This window comes from Hirundo rustica, chromosome 2, assembly GCF_015227805.2.
Source record: "Hirundo rustica isolate bHirRus1 chromosome 2, bHirRus1.pri.v3, whole genome shotgun sequence".
NCBI classification, from domain to species: Eukaryota; Metazoa; Chordata; class Aves; order Passeriformes; family Hirundinidae; genus Hirundo; species Hirundo rustica.
In genome coordinates, this window is record NC_053451.1 from 29,989,766 (window position 1) to 30,001,947 (window position 12,182).

Here is a 12,182-nt window from a genome sequence, read left to right on the forward strand (position 1 = left end):
ACTGAGCACATTCTCAGCATGTTTCAATAGCTTTGATTGAAACATCATCAGGTAAGATGCTGACCTACAATATAGAGGAACGCTGTCAATTTGAAGACTGTCACCTTGAAGGTTTCCATATCTTAAATAACAACCCTGCTCCCTCCTCCCCTCAAGAAGAAGTGTTTATGAACTGGGACATGCAGCGTATGTTTTATGCTTCTTTGGATTTATGCATTTGCTTTTCAGTTCTACTTTTAGTGACTCTTTGAGGTTGGGGAAAACATATAAAGATAGCTTATCCCTTTGAGCTAAAGTAATTATCCTGCAAAACTACCTAGTCATTTCAGTATAGGGGTGGGAGGCACCACCTGTGACCTGGTAGCTTTTAGCATCAGACTGACCTTCCATCCCATCTTAAGTCGTGTTGTAAAAGCAAGACTCTGTGGTCCACTGCCTGCTCCAAATTTTAACTAGTAACATGGTTGACTGTCCTTCTTCTAGCACTCAGCCTCTAAGGTTTGGACATCTCTAAGTATTTCCTATCAGCAATTCACAAACAGATGGCACCAGCCTGGGAGACGGATGACTGCCCCCAGCTGTCTGCCCCTCCCTGCTCAGCACAGAGATGGCTGAGCTGTTTGAAAAGCAGCTGCTAAACTACTGACTCCTTCAGAACAACCATCTAACAAACTGCCGCCAATTCTAGTTCCTCTTGCAGAAAGGTGCTCCAAGTCAGGTGTTCCTGCAGCAGAAGGGAACACTGGACAGCTAAGGTAGTAATTAGTTTTTTCCAAGATCTTATTGTATCTCTTGTAATGTCAAAAAAAAAGTATCATTTTGGAAGCTACTATATCTCATTTCTCTGCTCTCAGTAATGTTGGGAGATCTGGTCTATTTAGCATCTCCACGCAAATCTCACAAAGGTACTAAGCTTTTTCCCTCTCATTTTCTCTACATCAGTACTGAAGACGCCAGGAGATATCCAACACCCAATTCCGTGACAGATTATTTAGTACAAATGCTACAGATACGATTGCTCCCATGGAAAAACATAGTTGGAAAACATAAATGACAGATGTGTAACACTGTACCCCCACTGTGTTGTAGCAGGCAACACTCCTAAAATTATTCTGCAAGACCTTAGTGGTACCAGAAGGCACCAGAGCAGAAAGTGCCCCAGACTCAATGCTTCCAAAGTCAACACAGTGATTAGGAGAAAGGACAGCATGCCATATCACAGGAGACAGCTGCTTGTGCCTTAAGCAGGTGGCCAGCAGAGCCTGCTGGAAAGGCCAGTGGGGGCTTGCACCCAGAGCAGGCTCTGGCAGGAGCTTACTCAGTCAGGATGTTGCCTCCGGGCTGCAATCAATGGAGCAGGTCTAGTATGGAGAAAGATAATGAAAGGAAAGGCAGCAAAGGCATTGAGACACAGATTATCAGTGTACAGAGAAGAGCTTGGCTGACTTTGGTGTGAAGATGGAATCCTGTTCACTCAGCAGTCTGCAGAGTGCAGTCTAAAGAGCTGTAAACAAGCCGACTTTGAAGAGGCATGGAAGGAAACATGAGCATGGAGGCTGTGTAGAGGCTGAAACACATCTTTCTATACAATTTTTGATGCATTCAAGTAAAACAGCACAAATTCTTCATCTTGCCTTAGTACACTTCAGCTAAAAGCTGCCAACTTTGAACTGAAAATGGGTTGCCTCACAAAAGATGAGAAGCATAAATTGCACACAGAAGAGATTCTGAGACCTGGAACATCTTGCCCATAACAGTAGTACCACACAAGCTTCTCCTCAGTGAGAAACAGTGAAATGGTGCCAGTTTTGTCAGGGGAAAGGGGCATATACAGGTGTCTGTAACACTTCACCCCTTGGTTTGGAGAGCTCTGTGCAAGTTGGCCACAGGGTGGATAAATAACCATCCCTTCAGAGGCAGGGCCAGCTCCACATTGAGCCTGCCCTGTTCCACAAGCTGGCTTGTGAGTGCTGAGGATGAAATCAGGGACTATATTTATTCTCCCTGCCCGGTCATATCTTTCTATAGATCCCAGACAGGGCCCCACTTCCTTGGCCTGGATCCTGGAGACGAGTAAGCAAAGGAGGGCATAAATCAGTGCCTGGGTTCTGTCAGGAGCACGCTGAACCAACCATCCACACTAGGAACAGGTGCACTGGAGGCAAGCAGGGACACTGTCCCATTCGGAGTAGTGGGGGAGGGCTTGCAGAAAAGCTCTACATTTCTTCTCCCACAGCCTACCCTAAACTTTTCACCCTGCAAGAGGGTTATTTACCTTCTGCAGTTCACCAGTGCACCCAGCTAGGTGTGTGCCACTAAACACCAACCCACGCTAAGCCAGGCCCAGCTAAGTCTCACTGGTTTCTGTAGCCTTTGTACTTCACTTTTGCTCTCATTTCTTTACTTGCTTTTCACTCTCTGCTCTGACACATTCACTCCAAAGCTGAAATAGCTCAGGGACAGTGCAAAATGTTCAGTAAATGAATACAGTCTTAAAACACAACTAATTTTTCACCAGTAATTTTAAAAATCACCCATCATGAGAAGCAGTGCAGACATAGAGCATGTCAATAGTTTATGCTTAATAAACAGGGAGTGGATTCTCAAGTAACATTTTAGTCTGAGTAATGTTTTAAGCAAGAATCAGTCCCTAAAGAAGCAGTCTTTAACCTCAGTCATGGCTGCTCATTCCCAATCTCACCATCCTTTCTCTAAATACCAGCACAAGCAGCTGGGCAGTATCCAAATTTACGTTCACCTCTTTTCCCCTTTCTGACCGTGCTAGTTTTGAGCTGGATCCGTTCCCCGGCTGGTTCGATAGCGCAGCCCACTATGTCTGCCAAGAATACTGGCCCTAGATTATTAGCCTCAGGGTGATCATCAGCCTTATCCAACCTGGATTGCTCTTCCCGGGTACAATGATGTGTGTACCCAGTAAAACCATCCACTGCAGATAAGGCCATGTAAACGAGACCCCACCCAGGCTCCCACAGTCAGGGCAATCCATTCCCTAGCTCAGGGAACAATGGCCTGATGGTTGGACAGAAACCTGCAGAATGACTTGTGAAGTGCTCCGTAGATAGCTCCAGGGCATGCACGGGGCAGCCCATGATGGGGCCGGTTAAAACACGAAGATCACAATCTATGGGGGTGCGGGGAAAGCAAGCACTGACTGGGTAGAAAGAGACTGGTCTTCTATAAGATCCTTGCTGGTGTTTTGAGAAACTGTCCACCTTGGGACTTAAAACCAAATACTGGGTGTGCAGCCTTTGCTTTGCATTTCAGTCGCAGAAGTACCAGGTGGCTTCTTGCAATACTCAGCTAGAGAATCCAGGCCAGACCAGGTTTTTGTTAACAAAATCAAAAGAAATTTTACTTGTGGAAAAGGTGAAAAAAAAAAACCAAAAAAACAACAATTCAAAAGCATGTCTGACACGTATAAAGTTGACTTCTGCTGCAGCTGCAAGCCAGAGCCTCTGTATTCAGGGCTGAGTATCTAGGTTAGCTAGATGAGAAGAGCCCACAGGGGAAAGACACTTGTGCCAGTGCTATGAGAAGGCAAACAACAACGAAAAGGAGTACACAGAACTCTTGCCCCTAAGATCTGAAAAGTGTAGCCAGTTAAAAAAGTGTAGGTGTTTGCACAGCAGCAGAGCCATTAGGGGGTTCAGGAGCCGAACTTCTGTCCTGTAGCACCACTACCTGTTCTCATCTCCAAAAAGAGCAGTGAAGACAGCAGCAAGAGATACCATGAAAGTATGCTTTGTCACACCATGAAGCCATTAGTACATATATATTTATATATAAAACTTAGTTCGGTAACGTGTTCAACTCTGAGATCTCCCCTGAAAAAGATACCTGTAACTCCTTCTGCTTCGCGAATGCCAAAACCCTCACGCCGACTCTCCTAAACACGACAACTCGAGGCAACCAACAGCACCAGCCTGGGAGCACCTGCGAGAAGGGAATTCAGGGCAGGCTGCCTGGGGCGCTGCGCTGCGGCCTCCCTCTCTCCTTACCGTACATCTTGCCTTCGTCCGACAGGATAATCTTGCGCCGGCCGCATGGCGGGTAGATGGCTAGCGCTTCCTGGAAGCTCTGCTCGATGTCCGGACTCCACACGCCCTCGGCGTCATTGTCGATGGGTTTGTCCAAGGCCTCGCTGCCCCCCGAGTCGTTGCTCCCCTCAGGGGAGGTGGGAGAACTCCACTCGTTGGAGGTAATGGTGCCAGCTAGAAACTCCAAGGTGCCACGCGGAGGAGCGGACTCGGAACCTGCAGTGGAGAGCACATCCCACGGTTAGAAACCCTCCTCGCTGGGGAAAAGCAGATACTAAAGTAAAAAAAGTTTTTAAAAAGCTCGCTTAGGAGGGGTTTTACTTCAAGGTTATCTTAAACGATAACTCAGCCACACGTTGGGTTTTTATTTATGTGGAGATGAAAACATATTCAACAAATCCTTCGGAAAAACAGCCTGCTCCAATCTCTCTTCGGTTCATTAATTCTGTCACTTCCCACCTCTCATCAGAGGATTCTTCTCGTGTTTTTATCTCCTTTATTTTGTTTTCTCCCTGGACTGTCATTATCCGTGTAACCGTTATTTAACTTTCTGAAGCACACATAGAGGGACTCAGTCTGTGTGAAAGACTATGCAGAATAAAGCGGTGATGAATTATCCAGTCATCACTGAGCACTGGGGTTGAAATTTTCTTAGATACTGTTTCACTGGATCAGAGTTAGTAGCTGGTGTCACTTCTAACACTGACATTTCTTCTCAAGGATCAGCTGTGCTTTTAAAAAGCCGCTCCTGGAGCCAGGCAGTGTAATGCAGTGCCTTCCAAATCCCAGCACCGTATCCTGGCAGGAGCAGAAGGCACCACGAGCGCAGGGATGACAGCACCAGGTTGCAGGTCAAGAACCAAGGTGCTTAGCCTGTTGTTACTGCTCACCTTCAGAACGACTTAGGGCAAATCCCTCCGGATTCCTCTGCCTCTCTGCCCCCTCATCACTTACTAGTCTCAGGCTATTAGATTTGCCACTGAGCAGGAGCAGAAATTGGTTCCTCATTGAACCTAAGCAGGCAGCTGCTAGCTCTTGAAAACTACAATAAATTACAGTCCCCTTATAAATGCCTACAGGAGAGGCTGAAGCCTTTGAGTGGAGCTGCTGAAACACTCATTGAGAAATTGACTTCAGACCACACAAACACTTCCAGTCAACCAGGCAGGAGACAAATGGCATCTAAAGACACACATCATTCTTCTGCCTTAATCCCAAAGCTGTTTGTTTATCATTTTAATAGCTTTGTTATCTGGGCTACAAAGAACGTTCACAAGCCAGCATTTGAGAATCCAACCAGAGTTCAAAACTCCCCTCTCTATCACCACATTGAGCTGGGTAGCAAGAAAATCAGAATAAGGACTTTTTTCAAAGGCAACAGAACCATCAAACCTGCACTGAACATGAGTAAGGAGAGAGGTCTGACAACTCTCTAGCTCAGAAATATCACAGTGAAAATGTGAACTGGAACAGAGAAGAAATTTGGGTGTGGCATTTGTCAAAAAATAGTTATAAAAAATAAATGCGTGCAGTTATGCCATGCCCCAGCTGATATAGAGGGAAAACAGTCCGTTCATTCAACCTCAGAACTTCAAAAATTCAGGGTTCACAGCTCCAGAAACTTTTCTAACAAACTTTTTTCAAGTCTTTCTTTAGTTTCTTATCTCTATGGATTTTGTGTTTTTAAAATCTTCTCAAAGACCATAATGACCAGATCTTTTTTTTTTTTTAATATAAAAGCTGAAATTCTTAAAGAGCTTTAACATTTCAAAACCTGAAATTGTAAAGATATGACAACACTGGCTCTCTGAAGGTTTTGCTGCTCCTTAATGACTTGACTTTACATATTTTACACCTCCCAAACCCACCAAAAGCAGTAGATGCATATTTTACATCTCCAAAACCCACCAAAAGCTAAGGAAACAAGTAAGACCATACTGTGCCTTTGACTAATTTCAGTATAGACAATATAAATTAGACAAGTAATTAGACACAGTGTACTGTGCAGCGTTTTAACAAATGGCTCACAAGGACATTTAGAAAACCCTGTATATGACTTATTTCCTGTGAGGGTATTTGAAACACACAAATCACTGGAATGGCCTACCAGTGCCCATCCTTCCACTTCAGCACCTACAGGAGATTATTTCAACCCTCTTGATCCACAGTGTACAGTTTCAGAGCTTTAATGAACATGGAAAGAAATAATAAAATGGGAGGTGAGAGGGGCAGAAAGGGGAACTCACACTTGGCTTTTATCCACGGGGACAGACATCCCACGTGCACTGTGAATAGCACCAAGGCCTGCAATGTGACTTTAAGAGACCCTGAAATGAAGGGTAACAGTTGCTTCCCTCACCAGACATTCCCCTTTTCACCGACAGATGCTAAGAAAAAATTACATGGATATTTAAGAGATTGTCCTGCTAGGGAATCAGTGTAGAGGTTTAAGCTTTCCACAGGGAGACACTGACAGGGAAAGAGAAGTCACCTGTTCCAAATCTTCTTTTCATATTTCCCCAAGCACCCCTAGTCCCTGAAGGCTCTGCAGACCCTCCACAGTTACCGCACATTAAAATATCCACAAACATAAGGCCTGGGCTGGTTTTCACTTGTGGTGACAGGCTGAAAAATGGAGAGTTCATAAGGAAACCCAAGGTGTGACAGCAAGTGTATTCATCATACCACCTGCACTGGGAGCTGCAAATCTCACACGAGCCAGCAGGCTTCACACCAAGGGAAAACATCTCCAACTGCTCAACTACAGGACTCCCAAAGCCACAGTCACTGGAAGCTACAGCTCTTCTGTCAAGCCAAATCCCCCCAGCAATGCACACAGGCAAAGTCATCTCCTAGGGAATGAAGGACCGTCATGACCATAAAAAGCATCTACTTTGAAACCAGTTATTTTCATCTCCTTAGTGTCCATGCTGACACAGGGGAATACCTAGCAGATGATTTCATCATGGCACACTTTTAAGCTGAAACTGAATAAATATATCTGAAGCATAACTCTCCTCCCCCCACCACACTCACACCCCGGGAGCTGTTGCCCGATCATTTCATATTTCACAAGGCTCGGCATCTGCACTAAGTGCTTTTGGTGACACAAGAAAATCTGGGTCCATGCTAATGCAAGCTCCAGAAAAACTGGAGGAGAAAACTCGTCCTATTCAGTGCAGTGTCAGCTCTCCAGACGTTGTTCTCCAAGCCTTAAAGAAAAGTTGCACCGACTTGAGCAGATGTTATTTGTACACTAAGAGAAATCCACAAAGCAAGAGACAGAATATGTGAACTTTCTCTCGCGTTGGTGTAAATCAAGGGAGATGTGGAACATAATAGCAGTGACAGTAGAAATTATATAAACCTTGAAGTGACCAGATACGGTTTTTCTATGCTTCTTACTTTTTGTGCCTTGCCCAGTAATGTTAGTTTTATCTCAAGCTACAGCTAGGTTAGCAAGAACCAAAATGTGCTATTGTGGTCAATCTTGACTTTTCTGCACCTTGGGTCCTGATTTTGCTTTCTCTTCTTGGTACTAAAGCCATTCCTGATGGATAACAAAAAACCATACAGACTATAAAATCGAGGACGTTTGGCCACCTCCAGCTAAAACATCTGTAATTACTCAGATTAGAGAGCACACTAGCAAAAATTTTCCTTCTATTGGACAACTTCTGAAGAAATTCCATGAAATTCTGAAGAAATGGCCATGGAAATCCTTATAACTCTATGCCTCTAGACCACTAAGATGCCAAAGGCTTGAAAGGCCAGCAAAGTTTTCTTAAATAGTATTGCTTAACTAGTAAGCTCCATGCGCAGTCCCAGGCAAGACTCTGCCAGAAGCAGCAGACAGTAATTCAGGGAGTCCTGGCTGAGTGCTATCTGATCTGTCGGGCTCTGCTTTGGCTGAACGCTTTCAAGCCTTCTGCTTCCTGCACTGTTGATCTGAACTCAGTGGTGGCCAAGATGACCACTCTTTAAACTAAACAAAGCAAACTGAAAAGAAGCCGGGGGCTAAACCCCGGGATAAATGGCTTTCCTAGGATGGCAAATTGGAAAACTGGCAGTGGAATCGCTTCCCATTTAATGAGCAATCAGGTGCAAAACAAGAGGATTTTTCAGAAGCAAGAGAACGTTGAATGTCTTATTTATAAGAAAAGTTTCAATAATGTTCATTAGTAACTTATTTAACAAAATGCAAATGTTTCAGTTAGGATCTACTTTCCATTTGCTTCTGTTTTCCATTCAATAGTAACTATGTGCATACAGCCTGGTGACTTTAATGGTGATTTGTATTACTTAATGTTCTAATATTAATAAGTATTTTAGTACTTGTTAATTTTTTTTTTTTTAAGTTCTGCCTGTGGAAGAATTTGTAATCACAAAGTTTTCTTCTGATGTGGAGGGAATTTGATTCCAAAAGCACTAAGAAGACATCCCAGACATGCTCAGACAATTCCTTTCCCATCTGAATTCCCTCACCAGGCACAGTTCTGAGGAACAGGGTAGTGAGAGGATGTCCCATATTCATAATGGCAAGTTTTGCCAGAGGACACAGGGCTCGGGGTTTGTTCTCTTGGGATTCCCCAGGCCTGAACTTCTGCCCCACTCCTTGGCTTTTGTAGTTCTGTTACAAAACTGTACCCTTACAGTTTTCTTTATTCTGATCTCACTCTTATTTTGCTGAGAGATGATTAACTATCTTTCTTTGTAGGCTCCAGTCATGGGCTCTCTCCCAGGTTCAGAGACACAAGGTCCCTCAGAGCACATCCACCTCCTCACCACAGTCTCCCCTATCTTCCTTCCTGATGTTTCCTTCTCTCCAAATACTGTTTCTTACTCACTCTTTTTCCCTCTTTTTCTTTCTGCCACGGTCATTTCTTAACGAGTCGCTCACAAAGCAAAACCAACAGAAAACACAAAAATCTTTCAGCTCCGGCAGCTTTGGTTAAAGCGTTCCAATTCTGATAATTTCAACGCTAACTCTCTCTCCTTTCACACATGGTATCTCATTGAGATTCAGAGATCCTGCAGGGCCAGACAGCTGCCAAGAGCCCTTCAGCAAGATCCCATTGACAGGGAGCACATCTTTAAACAGACTCCGCAGCCTGACACATCTGCTTTCTAACATTAATCCCTCAGTCATTACTGTCCGTAACAGCTCCCTCTTAAGCGTTTGCGGCAGCTGCTCGACACGAAATCATACTTTCCCGAGGATCTGAAAAATTGCAGCCGGCTGCCTCCAGTTGTTCTTTCTCCTTAGAGCTGCCCTGCCCGAGAGACTCCCGCCACGCCACGGCCGCCCCCTTTCCGTGCCGGGACGGAGCCCAGCGCAGCGGGCAGAGATCCGGCTCACTCACCCCCGCCGCGCCGGGGCTCCGGCCGCCACAGCCCGGCGCGGTCGGACCGGCGCTGCCGCTCCTGCCCCGGAGCCGCCTGCGCCCGCAGAGAGCCGCCGCCTCCCACCGGGAACATCCCTGCACCCTGGGCCTCACGCCCTGGGACTGCGGGCTGGGCTGGCGGGGATTGCTTCGCCTCATAGGTACTCCTCGGTGCCATTGAAATGCAAACAAACCCAAACGATTCCGGCATTCGCTACCTCGGTAACGTGAGCCAAGTGCCGCTGCTGCAGGGGGTTCGAACCGCAACATTTTCATATCTGAGCAGCAGTCAGAGAATTTAAAAAAAAAAATAAATAAATAAAATCAGGTCAGACACAACAGGTGATATCCTGCTGCTCAAGCTATAGAGTTTCTTATATATATTTAAAACAATAAGAAAACCTGGAAACAGGAGCAAACAGCCACTTACTCCCATCTAGAACACCTAGCAAATGAACTTCCACTGCGCAGTGATACGAGGAAATTTGGGTTTAGGGAAGCAACAACTTGGAATAATAAGAAACCCATTGCTCGAGGTACAAGATGGAAGATAGCATTCAAACTTACAAGAGGAAGAAGTCTGGGAAATTCTATGGGACACTATAAGAAAAGCTTAGTTCCTCTGAAAGAGAAAAAGCAGTGAAATCAGTAGATGAGTAGCTCCCAGACGGTGCAACTCAAAGATTGCAGGAAAAACTTACTGGAAAGGGAAAAGGTGAGAAAGCAGGTATTCAAGGATAAATAAGATTTTTTTAAAGCTCGCAGACAGAAGAGGGCAAAAATGGTGGACATGTTTATAGGGTCTCAACAGGAAAAAAAATAAAGATGCAACTGAAGCAAGACCAGCTGGCACTGAACTGTACCTAGGAAGGTAACAGCACTCCTGCAGCACCAGACAGCAACCAGTTCCTCAGGCTCCTTAGGAGCTGCACTCCCACCATTAAAGCAACCTGGGGACAGTGGAGTTGGTGGGTACAGTTTGCTGGGCCTCTGAGAGAGCTTCGCTCAAACACCCCAGAACGGCTCAGCCAGAGGCTGAGCCTGGCTGGCATCTCACTTTTTGGCCCCGGGCCTCCTGCAATCCTGAGTGATGCTGGCTGTTCCCGGTGAATAGCCCAATCCACCCAGGAGAGCAGAGTAGCGCTGCATAATCCCATGAATAAAACCGGTTAAGGTAAGTGTTACTGGCTGTATAAAACCCTTAACTACCAGCAGCGGCAGGCAAGGAGGAAAGAGCCGAGATTTGCCTCTCTGTATTGGGCAGAGTAATGCACTCATTACATCCACAGGCTGCACGGTGAGATTTTTGTCTCTGTCTCAACGCTGAATGGGACTGGTTTACAAAGGAACAAGCACTACTAGCCTCAGATAGTTTGATAGATATCCAACAGGAGGCTGGGCTCCAGCTGAATGCTTGTCACAGTGCCTAACACAAAATCAAGCTTGGTTTGTTTGCTACGCCGAAACTGCCTGCAGCAGCTGCTGTTCTAAAGGCACCTGACTTCCCGAGCAAAGCAAAACAACTCTTAAATGATTGCAGTAGCCAGCTCTGGCTGAAACAGAGAGAGGATGTAGTGTCCAGCAGAGTGATATAAATCAAAGCAAGGAGAGAGGAGGACTTCTATCAGTGCAGCCCTGGATAATGCAGTCGAACAGGATGCGATGAGATAAAGGCTGTGTGTGGCCCTGCACACCACCCAATCAGTTACATTTGAGATAAAGGAAACAGAGCACAGAGCCTTGCTGCCCTAAGGAGGGGAGAAAAAACCCCACAACCCAACAGCAAAACCCAAAGGGCAGCTCTGATCCCACCAGTCTAAGGGTGGCCAGCCCAGGGATGGATCCTGAGCAATGGGCAGCCCGTGCCCAGCTCCCACACACAGGCCACATCGCAAGGCCACCGGCCTGGGACTGACAAAATGACCACTGGGTGATTTATGTCTCAGCTGGGAGAGAAAAACGAGCCAGCAAGGGCAGCAGAGATTGACACTGCCAGGTTGTGCTGGGATCGAGCCACGCACTGGGCTGGCCCCAGCTCTCAAAGGAACAGTGGAATTCCTGGGGAGTCACTGTTATCTCCCATGTGGGAACTGTTCCCAGAGCTCCCATTCTCCCTGACTTTCCAAGACATGTGGCATGTGTTTCACAGCTTCCCAAACAGATGAAGGTTGTGGCAGGGTGAAAATGGTTAGTCACCCTCGTGCTAGCAGCAGCAGTCACCAGGAGTCATTCTCCCTGGAGATGGTTAGAAAGCGAGGAAGCAGGAGGGAGTCAGATCATCACATGCCTTTTCTATCACTGAAGCCTTGGTAGTGTCAGCTAACACAGGAAAATTTTAACTGTCCCTTTATGTACAGACAAGTGTAGATATTGACTGAGTAAAATGACTTGAGAATTACCAAACCAAGCTAGAAATGAATCGAGCCGAGCATTTTCCTAAAGAGTATTAGTCACTTAATTATGAAAGAATAGGGAATTTCAATAGAAACCTAAAAAATCCTTGCTCCTAAGCTTGCTGAAACTCAGTGGTCCAGAAAATCTCACCAATGGGCTCAAAAGCCCCCATTTTACCTATGAAAAAAAAAATAGAGCACAAAGATGTAAGTGAAGCACCCAATGGAAAAATCAGAATAAGGTTAAAATCTAGACAAGAACTTCAAGACAAGAAAAGGTTACGTTTAAAAGTGATTTGCAATTACAAGAGGTAACTTCAGAGGGGCTCGTGTTTAACACTGTTTGG

At 45.6% G+C, this 12,182-nt stretch overlaps 1 protein-coding gene across 1 annotated transcript in view; it reads right to left on the reverse strand.

The window, feature by feature from the left end:
- Positions 1 to 12,182, reverse strand: part of TEAD4 (TEA domain transcription factor 4) — a 50,656-nt gene that overhangs the window by 32,332 nt on the left and 6,142 nt on the right. Inside the window, exon 2 of the mRNA XM_040056425.2 lies at positions 4,020 to 4,274. Within this exon, the coding sequence (XP_039912359.1) occupies positions 4,020 to 4,026 (7 nt within the window). The 5' untranslated portion in view covers positions 4,027 to 4,274. The remainder of the gene's footprint in view (positions 1 to 4,019; positions 4,275 to 12,182) is intronic.